The sequence below is a fragment of the Folsomia candida genome, unplaced genomic scaffold (assembly GCF_002217175.1).
Source record: "Folsomia candida strain VU population unplaced genomic scaffold, ASM221717v1 Fcan01_Sc045, whole genome shotgun sequence".
In the NCBI taxonomy this organism is placed as follows: Eukaryota; Metazoa; Arthropoda; class Collembola; order Entomobryomorpha; family Isotomidae; genus Folsomia; species Folsomia candida.
Genome location: NW_019091237.1, coordinates 384,144 through 396,214, shown reverse-complemented (window position 1 = coordinate 396,214; position 12,071 = coordinate 384,144). Strand labels below are relative to the sequence as shown.

The 12,071-nt window shown below is 39.4% G+C and overlaps 1 protein-coding gene across 1 annotated transcript; it reads left to right on the top strand.

Moving 5' to 3' along the window:
* The first annotated feature begins 560 nt into the window (after positions 1–560).
* LOC110861783 (ubiquitin-conjugating enzyme E2 H) lies at positions 561–10,973 on the top strand. The gene is made up of 5 exons (XM_022110911.2): positions 561–1,169; positions 5,345–5,421; positions 9,893–10,060; positions 10,340–10,468; positions 10,542–10,973. Exons 1-5 carry the CDS (start codon positions 1,117–1,119, stop codon positions 10,772–10,774), a joined length of 660 nt encoding a protein of 219 aa, XP_021966603.1. The 5' UTR covers positions 561–1,116; the 3' UTR covers positions 10,775–10,973.
* Positions 10,974–12,071: the final 1,098 nt, after the last annotated feature.

Sequence of the window (12,071 nt, the reverse complement as noted above, 5' to 3'; positions counted from 1 at the left end):
TCGTTACGCAGTTGTTCTCTACCTCGGTAATAAAATCGGTAATAAAACTGCGACTTAAATTCACTCCTTCTTCTTGTCCAAGCCAGCAAGCAGGCAGAATGACGCATATGTATCATGCTTGCTGGCTGGCTGGCAAAATAAATGGTACGAAATCTCGTCATTGCTTTGCTGCCCCTGCATTCGCATCGCATGAACAAAGAAGAAAACGTATGTGCAATATGTAACCCGGAAGAACTGCTTTTTTTACCCCCTCCACACACCGCGTCACACCCCCCACAAAGGTCACCCCGAGGTCAACCCAATCATAGTTAAATTTTTCCTACAAATTTTCAAATTTTATAAAATTTCCAAAAATCCGTGCACAGTCCGGGCTGCGATCTGCTGATCACTTCAAAGAGACAGGGGAGGGAGGGGAGAGGGTAAAGTTTTGAAACAAAAAAGGTGGGGGATATTTTTGCAGGGGATAAGGGAGGGCTTATCGAGGGGAAGGGTTATCTTATCTGAATTTTCGGGTGGGTACGCCCCTTGCCCGTGCTGCACAAAGTGAACAGAGAAGAAAGAAAGGTCCTCAGTGTGATGAGAGCTTTTGGCAGGAGAGCAGCACGTTTTTCGTCATTCGCAGCGAACGGGATAGGAAAAAAAGTGTGTAAATCAGCAGCCAGCGAGCAAACAATAGATAAAAAGGCAGCCTATATAGCGTGTTTTACTTGTCCCCCTGTTTCTGAAATTGTGGGGATAAAATGAAATGAAAAAGTGGGAACATTTTGTCACAAAAGTTTGAAAATTTTGATAAGATACTTTCGACTTGGAGGGGTGTCGTGGGTCGTGGTGTGGTCGTCGTGGTGTAGTTGTCATGGCAACAGGAAGAGGAATAAATGAGATAAATGTTCCATCTTCTTCTGAGTCGTAGCGAAGGGTGAATTAGGTGTTCGAGAATACAAAAGAAAGAAGTTCGAGTTGCGACGAGGACGGAGGAAGGAAGAGATTTTTTGTAGGGAAAGAAAGAAGGGGACTGATAAGAGAAGAGAGAGATATCTGAACTGGTAGAAGGGAGAGTTAAATTTTAAATTGACAAGTTTTAAATTTCGAAAAGGAAGAAGAAACCAAGATAAGAAGATGTCGTCACCCAGCGCGGGCAAGAGGAGGATGGATACGGACGTTATCAAATTGTAAGTTAATTTATATTTAATTTTATTATGAAAATATTGAGAAGGATGAAATTGTGCTTATCTGCTGGTCAAATGGTAGGATTAAAGTGTGATGATGATGGGCATGATATAAATGTGTGTCAGGCTTGATAACCATTTTGTATATAGGGTTTTATATTGGGATTTGGGTCTGATTGTCCTGTGATTGTCCCGAGCAGAAGGGGATTGTCCAAGGACAAAGAAAATGGGGGGTCAGGTCAAATTATTGTCCAGTTGAGGGGATATTTTGAGGTCATTTATGCAGTTACAGAAGAGTAATAGATGCATAAATTTGTATTATATAAATTCATCTCGCAGAAATAATTCCTAATTAAGAAGACTTTAACCTGCTCAACATCCTGGAAAAAAGGGATCCAGAGCGGAAATAGGGTCGAGTTCTCCAGCTCCAGCGAATCGTAGAATTATTTTATTAGACTTTTTTTCATTTCATTTCATTACCCAGAAATATTTTTTCCCCTAGAAAAAAAAAACAACAATGAAATAATGCAGGCAGGCATGCATGCTCATCGTCGTCCGTTGGGTGTGGTTCACTAAATTCATACTAATAAATAAATATCCTTCATAGCAGTCTCCTTCTCGAGGGTGGGTGAAGTAGGGAGGGGTTACTGGTGACCAGACCACCACCACCAGCTGATTGTGCCCCCTCCAGAACAGCTGATCGTAAATCCTCTCTCTCTCTCTCAAAATCCTCTTACCCTTTCATACATATCTTTGTTAGTGAGTGAATTGAATTGAATGGTCGGTGGTGGTTTGGTTTGGTTGGTTGGTTGTCCAATACAAGCAATCCAATCCACTTATTATCTCGCCTGCTGCTGCTACTTTGGCGTTTGGCATTTGGCTGGCCAGCGAGAGTTGAGAACATCTTTGGACTCATCCCTTTTTTGAAGCAGTTTATGGATGGAGATGGATGATGGCATATATACTCACTTTTTGGTTAAAGAGAGCTATGGGATTGAAATGTGGCATTGATTTTAGTTACTTACCGAGGTGAACAGGCACATTAGCAGAAAGTTAGAGAGAGATATATAGGCATCATTGCATTGCAGTGGTTGGTATCTCGTACGTTCTGGTATCAGTGGCCGCGGAAGGAAGTGTGGACAATGTCCTCATAACTGTTGTTCGTCACCTGCCCATGTTGTTAATGTCCCCACACCTTGGGCGGGCTGTGTTTGTTATGTTATGTTATGCATGCACTAATAACATGTAGCTTTTGCTGGTCTGGCTTATGAAATGAAGGAGTGTGCATGGGAATGCGAAAATGTGTAATGTGTAAAGGCTGGATTTTACTCCTATAGACTTCCTTCGGTTTAGTCGGACGGAGTAGTAGAGTCGATTTCCCAGAAGAAGAGAGCCAGGAGAAAACTCTGTATGTATGTAGAATACTACACGAGGAGATTTGGTTTGGTTTGGTCGTCGTCGTCGTCGTCGTCGTGAAGTACATAAACCTGAACTTGGTGTTCGGTATGAAAGAGAGAGAGAAAGAGCTATATGTTGTTACCAGCCAAAAGTAAGTAAGTGAGCAGAGAGAGAGAGGACTGACCCTGATCAATACGTACGGAAATGGTACGTACATACCAAATTAAAGGCAAGGAAAGGATGACTGACTCATGTATGCATTTATTGGCAAGTTGATAATTGATGGGGGACAAATTGGGCGTCATTTTTAAGTAAACTATTGGCGAATAAATAAATCTTGTCGCCAAGGAGGAGGAGGAGGTTAGGTGGAGGGAAGAATGATGCTAAAAGTAGGTCATGGCGCCACCACCACGAGCAGCAGAAGCATGACTAGTGAGAGTGTGAAGCTATATGCATCTCGGCTGCTGGGGTGCGTTACATAATCGTGGCAAATTATTGCAGAGCTATAGCAAGTGATCTCTGGTTTGGTTATAGGCTTGACATTGGGCTGGGAGGGAGGGAAGGAGTTGAAACTGATGAGAAATTTTGTGTAGTTGCGACGGCATGTGTCGTCGATGTCCTTGTTGTGCGTAAATATGTTGATTGGCGAATTAAGTGCGTGTATGTAAATATGTAAATAAATAGCTAGCTGGTTTGGTTAGTTAGTTAGTTAGTGATATCATGCATGATGAGTTCATCATCTTGACGAGGGGGTAGTTGGGAGGGGGGTGGAGTGGATTATTGCACGCGTGGATAGGTATTAGGTTAGGTAGGTACTTAGCAAAATAGTGAGTGACGCTATATGCACAAAGAAGGATCGAATCGTGCAGAATGACAATAAAAAAGAGCGAGCGAGCGAGGCGCAGTATTTTATTGCAGGGTAAAATAAAAGTAAGTAACATACGTGAGGTAATAAGTTGAAGAATTGTGGATGGCTGGACTGGAGTGGATTTTGATATTATTGAGGCACGCAGCCAAGAAATTTTATAAAGGAGCCCGAAAAGTACGTAAAACTGGGTAAGCGTTACATAGTTTTGGATTGAAAAACAGGATTTGACAAGAATGAAATGACCAGCTAATTGAATTCTGTATAAGCTATGTGTCGCGACCAGTGGCCGCGGAGGAAGGATATGGACAGAGGGGCAATGTCCACACGGTTGTTCGATGTCCCCATCATCTATACCCCCTAATGTCCCCACGGTTGTTCGATGTCCCCATCATCTCTCCATCTAATATAAACCCGTTCCTCCTACAATGTTAATGTCCCCGCGGCCACTGTATGTCGCGACCTGGTCTGGTCTGGTCATTGAATGATGATAATGATAATGACAAGGAAACTTTTTACGATGGACGACGACGACCAAGCTGATTAACAAAAACACGACTCGATTTTAGCTTTGGGAAGAGTCCAGTTATTTATTTTGCTGGGTCGTCGTCTTACGCTTATCTTTCTCCACTACATATTTCTCATCATGATTTGAATGGAGTGAGTGAGTGAGTGAGAGTGAGTGTTGATCGTGAGACGAGCATGTGTCAATAAAGTTATGCATGTAAAAGTAATAAGTTATTGACCTTTATCTGGTTGGTTGGTTGGTTGGTTAAGAGGCCTAAAAAAGATGGAGAGAAACAGTTTGATAAATAGGAATATTATTACAGGTCTAAAATTATCTGATTTTCAGTCCATGCATTTAAATTCATGCTAAAATTAGGGTCGAGTGGTGCGAGTCAGTTTTGTTTGATGAGTGTTGATGGGCTGTCCTTCTGTCGTCAGATTTGGGTTCGTGTTGACACTGGGTTGACATTTATGGTCTGGTCGTCGTCGTCGTCATTTGTTGTCCAGAAGGGAAAGGACTTTGTGAGTGAGTGATGATGTCACACACCGCGTGGGACTTATTTTCAGCCTCTGGTCATTTCATTAATATCGGGGTATTTATAAATAGCATAGTTGGATTGGATTGGACGGAGAAAAAGTGCCTTAAATTAATCGGGTGTGCTATTATTATTGTTGGGCACCACATATTAACTGGAGAGGGTCGTAGATATCTACGTAGTTGATAACATGATGGCTGAGTAGACTAATTTATTGAGGTTATTGCCTTTCCCAAATCCCAAACCACTAACTGGCTAACTAACTAACTGCATAAGTAACTACGACGTATATTCATCGATAGATTTGTCCCGAGACGAAGGCATTGTTTAAATTTAAGGCCAATGTTGTCATAAATGTCCAAAATGCGTGTCCATCCATCCAATCCACCACTAACTGGCTGACTGGCTAACTAATTATATAAGTAAGTAAGAAGTACATATTTAAATGGCATCTTTATCGATAGATTTGTATTAGCAGGAAGAAGGCATTGTTTAACGTAATGTTCCGATCATAAATGTCCGAAATGTTGGCCCATCCATTGTACAACTCTGCAACTTATCGATGAATCCATTAGTAAATACATACGTGAGGATGGATAATAATCCTGGTTAAATTTGATGCCTGCCTCTGGTTTATTTAACAAACTTTTGCTTTGCTTCCTCATGACTAATGAGTTGGGTCTAATGTGTTATGAATTTTGATTTCGACTACTTCTCGTATATCATCACATTAGACTGCGTAGCACGGTTTATTTACTAATTGACTTTCATGTTAAACAAGAGATTTTATTATGCGTAAATAAATAAATGAACACGTGGACGTGGAAGTTTTTTGACTTGAGCTAATTTTGATGTTTTTTTTATGATTGTAGGATCGAGTCGAAACATGAAGTCACAATTTTGGGAGGATTGAACGAGTTTTGCGTCAAGTTCTATGGACCTCGTGGCAGTAAGTGGGGCATGGATTGTGGAAAAATTAGGGGGAAATTATATGGAGAGAAAGCATTCTTAGGTTTTAATTATGCAAAAATGTGTCAATTATTTGTTAACGTAGGACTGGAAGACTTATCAAAATCTGCACATTTCTCCGCTCTGGGAATTTATTTTAAAATTCTGACCGACAAATTTGTAGAGCAGGGAGTTCCCAATTCTAAACAAAATATACACTCCAGATTTTGACCCTTTTTGGCGGAGGAGATCTCAAGGTTAAGAAACCTTCAGAAAAATTGGAACTCGTAGAAACTACCTTAAAAAATTCAGCGTCATTCCATCAATCAACTCACTGACTACAAATTTGTCGTCCAGAATTTTAAAATAAACTCCCACACGGGAGAAATGATTAGAAATGTATTGATTTTGACGATTTTGGTGATTAGTCATCCAATTGATTAAAAATGTATTGATGTGAACGATTAGTCATCAAATTCTACGTTAATTGTGTCACATTAAGTGCGTATTAAGAAGGGCAAAAGCAAAAAGTAGTAAGCTGTTTTACGTCATAAATAATTATTTTGTCCTAAAAAGTAGTAGTAGTCGTATTTAAAAAAGAGAAAAGTTTTGGCGAGACTATAATTAAGAACGAGAGCGGGCGGGGGGACCTGATGATAACAGTACTTACTGGTTTTTGGTAAAAAGAAATGCATAATAATAACAAGTCTACATACGTATATACGTAGTCTGCACATGTATGTATGTGCATTAGTTATTTAGCTGATTGTTATTGGATTGGCTGTTATGTTATGTTTGTGAGGCTGGCAAAAGTTGAGTTGGTTTTATTTAGCGAGTTGTTGTTCTTTGTTAGATCGCAATAAAAATATTGCGCTGTTGAGTTGCGTTGCATTGCACGATGCGATGCACTACCCAAAATTGAGTAGCATGACAATAATAATGATGATGATAAGTTGGGTAAGTGAGTAAGTAAGAGTTTCCTTATGAATACGATATATGCTGGCAAATTTAATTTGGCGATTAAAAGTGGCAGGATTGTGAGAGGGGGGATTTAGGGTTTTATTATTACGTGCCGTATTTGCCCCCAATTTAAATTTATTATGACCAATCTTTCTTAATCATGAATGTTGAGGGTATTAAAGTTTGGAGAAGGTTTTTGAATTTATGAGACCCCGGCAAGGCCAATGTTATCGTAAATTTGTAAGGCATTACAAATTTCAAAGTTTGGAGAAGGGTTTAAATTTTTGTCTCGATAAGAAGGCCAATGTTATCATAAAAATGTTGGGGGTATTAGAACTTTCAAAGGTTTTGCCCCAAATAATTGTCCCGATAAGCCCAGTGTTATCGTAAATGTTGAAAACATTGCAAATTTGGGAAGGATTTTGAGTAGGTTTTGTTGTTAAAATTAATCTCTAGGTTTCTTGTAGGGCTGGTGCATGTTTTGGACGGAATTTGGAGTCTATATAGGAATTCATCACTCTTTAGCAAAGCAAGTGAGCTCGCAGTTTTTTGCAGTGTGCAAATATCATCACGAGGCGAGCAGCTGATTCTGATCGACACGATATAAAATGTGCTATGCGCTATGCTCCTCAGGGCGATGACTACTGCTCGTGGCGTTCGTTCGCTCCTTCCTTTGCGAAATTATGTGTGTGCTATGTGTATAATCGAGCTGCTCTGGATAATAACATGTCTATATTATTTGCATGAAAGGTGGAATTGAATAGAATTGCGTAGTGGGAGAAGGGGGAGAATGGTCTATAGCGTCGGAGAGAGAGGGTGCGGTTTTAAAATGGATGGATTATAGGTCACCCACGGGTTGTGAAGGGGTGTTAGACTCCTCCCATTTTTGATGTCTGGTAATGTTATTGGGATTGAGAGGGTTGATTAGGAGGAGGAGCTTATAGAAGATATGCTAATGATTGAGGGACCGAAATTCGGATTAAAGGCAATGTTTAAAGACGAATGTTGTGATTAATCAGTTAAAGGTCTTACATGGGAAAACATGTGTTGTTAAACTCCTCCCCTTTTTCATGTACTGCAATGTTACCCTTATTGGTCTTCTTTATTAGGAGGAGGAGCTTATGTCGATTGAAATTCGGATAAGAAATCGATGCTTAAGAATGTTGAGGTGATAGATTGATTAACTAATTAATTAATTAATTAAAGCGCAATGGTCTCACATGGGACAAGTTTATTATTACTCTGGCTGGCTGGATTTTATAACGGTGTAGCTTACTAAATTAAATGGTCTCGATTTAATGTATTATCTACGTGTTTAAACCAGATTTTGGTGGAGGTACATGTGTAAATACGACTTGGAATATTGATTGATTAAGTAAGTAATTGATTAATTAATTAGGGCTCAATAGTCTTACAAGTTTATTACTCTGGCTGGATTTTATAGCCGTACTGTACCTTGTTAAATTAAATGGTCTCGTATTTTAATGTATTTTGCGTGATAATCTGCTTCACAAGTACGTGTTGCTAAGCCGGATTTTGGTTGGTGGATGTTAGAGGTGAGTCGGGCCTAAGATTTTCAAAGCCCGGCCCGCCCAAGCCCGACTCAAAAACCCTATTCAAAAGCCCGACCCGCCCAAGCCCTATTCAAACCCCAACTCAAAAGCCCGGGCCCGCCCAAGTCCACATTTTCTAAAGCCCGAGCCCGCCCAAGCCCTATAGGGCTTGGCCTTGAGAAAGCCCGCCCAGGCCCGAGCCCATCGGGCTTTGAGCCCGGGCCCATAGGGCTTAATCGGGCTTTTTTGTTATGGCGTGACAAATTATTTATACAATTAAAAATAAGATTTGTAGAGCGTTCTAAGTTACGCATGACGAAACACGAATTGATAAATAAAGAAGTTCAAATTATTTAACAAACACATTTCAAAGGTTTAGTAAAAAATAAATTATTTTCACAAGGTACAAAAATAAATAAACCCAAAACTGTTAGTGTCAATGATGTTTAGTAAACAAAAAACGTAGTTTTTATGAACGAATGTCAGGTTGGATAAACTACTGCCGCTAATCCTAAGTTCAGTGCGACTGGTGGTCAACGTTAAACCGGTGCTTTAAAACACTCTCTCATCACTAGCTTGTGATGCGGGGATTGATAATATCCTTGGAGTAATTTTCTGCATCAGTGGAAATTGTGTGGCGCCACACCAAAATTTCAGGATATGCTGACCTCGCTTGATCCAATAGCCTGACCTTCTTTGAATATGTATCCTCTTGCACAGTAAGCTTATTTTGAATTCTCCGTCCTTTCACACTTTAGATGTGCAACCCTGCTAGTAATTTTTTCACACCAATAACAACAATCATTTCCATTTTGAAAATTTTTGATATTGGAATTACTTTTTAATGAAAATACTATGAGAATACAATAATGCATTGTGAATTGCAAGTATAAAATACAAATGGTGCGCTTTTGGCCAAACTTTTGACTCTCATATTACTCCTAACTCCACAAAAATATTAGTCGGGCTTTTGAGTAAAGCCCGAGCCCGACTCAGGAAAAGCCCGCCCAGGCCCGACCCGACTCATGGGCTCAACTCAAAAGCCCGGGCCCGCCCAAGCCCTACTCAAGTAAAGCCCGCCCAGGCCCGGCCCTACTCAAAGGCCAAACTCAAAAGCCCGGCCCGCCCAAAGCCCGTAGGGCCTGGGCGGGCTCGGGCTAGCCCGATTAAAGCCCAAGCCCGACTCACCTCTAGTGGATGTGGAGGTACGAGTACGACTTTGAAGAATAATTGGATTGAAGTGTGTTTGAAGAATGGCTTTCCTCTCTCTGGTAATTGGAATCGGACGAGTAATTTGAGTCTGGATTTGTGTGAAGTGTAAACTTTGAGTGTTGAAATGCTCGAGAGAAGTTGTGAAATTCTCATCAGAAACTTGAGCCGAGTTTTTGATTAATTAGCTTTTCACAGAGTTTAAAGCGCTGATTGAAGTGGTCGTCGTGGTGGTGGTTTGGACAAGGATGGATAATTTTGAGCAAAACAATATGCTGAATGTTCCGAATTTTATGTGTAGGCAAATGTTATTTGGTGGTGGAAATATGGACAGAATTTGTGTACATGTTTAAAAAATTTGCGAGATTTCCGAAATAGTTTTCATATGTGTAATGGGGTCTAAAGGTTTTTGAAGGCTTGTAAATGTAGAGAAATACTGGGAAATACAGTGGTTTTTAGAGCACATTCATGAAGTTTGATGGTGTTTCATGAAATGATAAAGTTGGAAATTTGTAAAATTCGGATTTTCTGAAATCTGGTTTTTAAAAAATCTATTGTTTAATAAAATAACTCAAAAAACGGTTTTCTGAAAATGTATTCGCTTTAATTTGATAACCAAATCCCCGTTTTTTTTGGAAAATTCCTGGAAATGGGTTTAAATTCGTGAATAAAATAAATTAAATGTATGTATTATTTATACTCGAGGTTATCATCATGATTTTGATAAGTGGTGTCCTGCTTGTTTTGCAGCTCCATACGAGGGAGGAATCTGGAAGGTGCGGGTACATCTGCCCGAGCACTACCCGTTCAAGTCGCCCTCGATCGGTTTCATGAACAAGGTGTACCATCCGAACATTGACGAAGTGTCTGGAACCGTTTGTCTCGATGTCATCAATCAAGCCTGGACAGCTCTTTACGGTAAGAAGAGGAGGACAATTTATTCAGATCTGAATAATTGCAGACACCTGTAATTACGTGAATGTTGGTGATAACACCATTTTTGAGCCGGAAAACTAGATGGTATTGAAGTGGTGGTCAATATGATGTTGATATTGATTGTAAATCTACGCACTTTAATTAATAATTATCTATAATTACTAATTAAAGTTTGTACAATTAATTTGGATAGTCAGGAATTACAAATTGGTGTTTGGTTGAAAGATGTAGTGATTAATATTTTTTTTTGTTTTTTTCCAGACCTGTCGAACATCTTCGAGTCGTTCCTCCCACAACTGTTGACGTACCCGAATCCGATCGACCCCTTGAACGGGGACGCTGCAGCCATGTACCTCCACAAACCTGAAGAATACAAAAAGAAAGTTTCCGGTAAGAACAAAATATTTGAATTGAATGGGAACGTGTAATGGAATTTTATAATGTTTCTATTTATTTCTTTTAGAGTACGTTCGGAAGTACGCGACGGAAGACGCGCTGCGGGACGCGGAGGCGAACAAGGATCAATCGAACGACAAGGCGAACGGTGCGGGGGGTGGGTCTGGCGTGAGTGGGGGCGGCGGCGGTGGTGGCGGGACCGGGAACGGGAACCACTCCTCCACCCACAACATTTCCTCCGACTCAGAGTCATCCATGTCCGATTTCTCAGAGGACGAAGCCCGGGACATGGAGCTATAAAGAAAATCTACACTTTTAAAATTATCGTCGTCGTCATCGTCGTCGTTATCGTCGTACTTAAGGCTTTTCGAGTGGATGCGCCATTAGAAATTTGAATTTTTCATCTCACCTTACCTTATATTTAACGTCTGTAAATGCAACTTTCTAAAACGCCGTCAATTTCATGAATTTTCAAATGATGAAAATTATGTTACGTAAACGTACAGTTAATTTTTGGTATTACGCAATTATTGTTTTGAAAAAAATGGTTTATTCATTTTCACGGAAATTTATTCTGAAACATGGCAAATAATGAAATATTATATAAATGAAATGATGAAATATTATATAAATTAAAAATGAATAAACAGAATTTCATACAAAATAAAAATCGGGGATTATATATGGGAATATTTGGTTTATTTGTTGCATAATTATGTCACTTGTCGGAAGTGTCGTCGGGAAATTTGTAAGTTTCCAAGAAAGTTTTCCATGAATTTTTTCCTCAATGCGGAAATCTTGCTTATTTGCATAAATCCCACTTTTGAAATAGACTAAATTGAAAACCTTGTTACCATTTCTGAAAAAAAAATTCTATATTTTATCGAGTCTCAATTTCTTCATTTTTCTCACAAAATTTTAAGTTGTATAAGTATTTATCTCTTCTTTTTTTCTCGTCCTCCCACTTCATGAAATTCTCACCGATTTCTAATTGAATTATTGCATTGCTTCTTCGCCACGTGTAAATTACCAACTTATTTTTTAATACAAATTAGTTACGTATTTTATTAATCACTTTCTTCTCTCGAGGTTCAAAATGGGACATAATTGTTCAAAAGATTCCACGAGCAAGGAACGCCACAGTGACGACAAATATGATCACCTTCTCGTCAAGCAATAAAGCAACGCTCGTAGACTTCGTAACGCAAGGAGGGGATTATGCTGGAGTTTCATATTTTGGATGAGATACTCACGATAAGCAATTTAATGAGAATGATCATTCATCAATTATTGAGGTCTGCGATATCATAATAATATGCAAACTGACAATGGAGTTCTCCCAGCGTATGCTCTCCGATTTTGATCAAATTATTGTCAATCGATCACAAATTCCATTAGTATGAAATTTGCAAATGGAGCTATCTGCAACAGCATGTTTAGCGGAGATATTTGCATCCCAAGAAGAAAAAATGCGCCCAAAAGCAGACAAATTTAACATTTTCAAAATTTGCTGAAATTTTAGAGTCTTTGGATGGAATGCTCACGATAAGAAGATGAACGACCATTCATTAATTAGTGAGGGCTGCTTCTCATAAAA

Coding starts and splice junctions, on each gene's coding strand:
- LOC110861783 (XM_022110911.2), top strand. CDS start 1,117: ATGTCGTCACCCAGCGCGGGCAAGAGGAGGATGGATACGGACGTTATC. Junction 1,170..5,344: donor GATACGGACGTTATCAAATT/GTAAGTTAATTT, acceptor TTATGATTGTAG/GATCGAGTCGAAACATGAAG. Junction 10,061..10,339: donor AGCCTGGACAGCTCTTTACG/GTAAGAAGAGGA, acceptor GTTTTTTTCCAG/ACCTGTCGAACATCTTCGAG.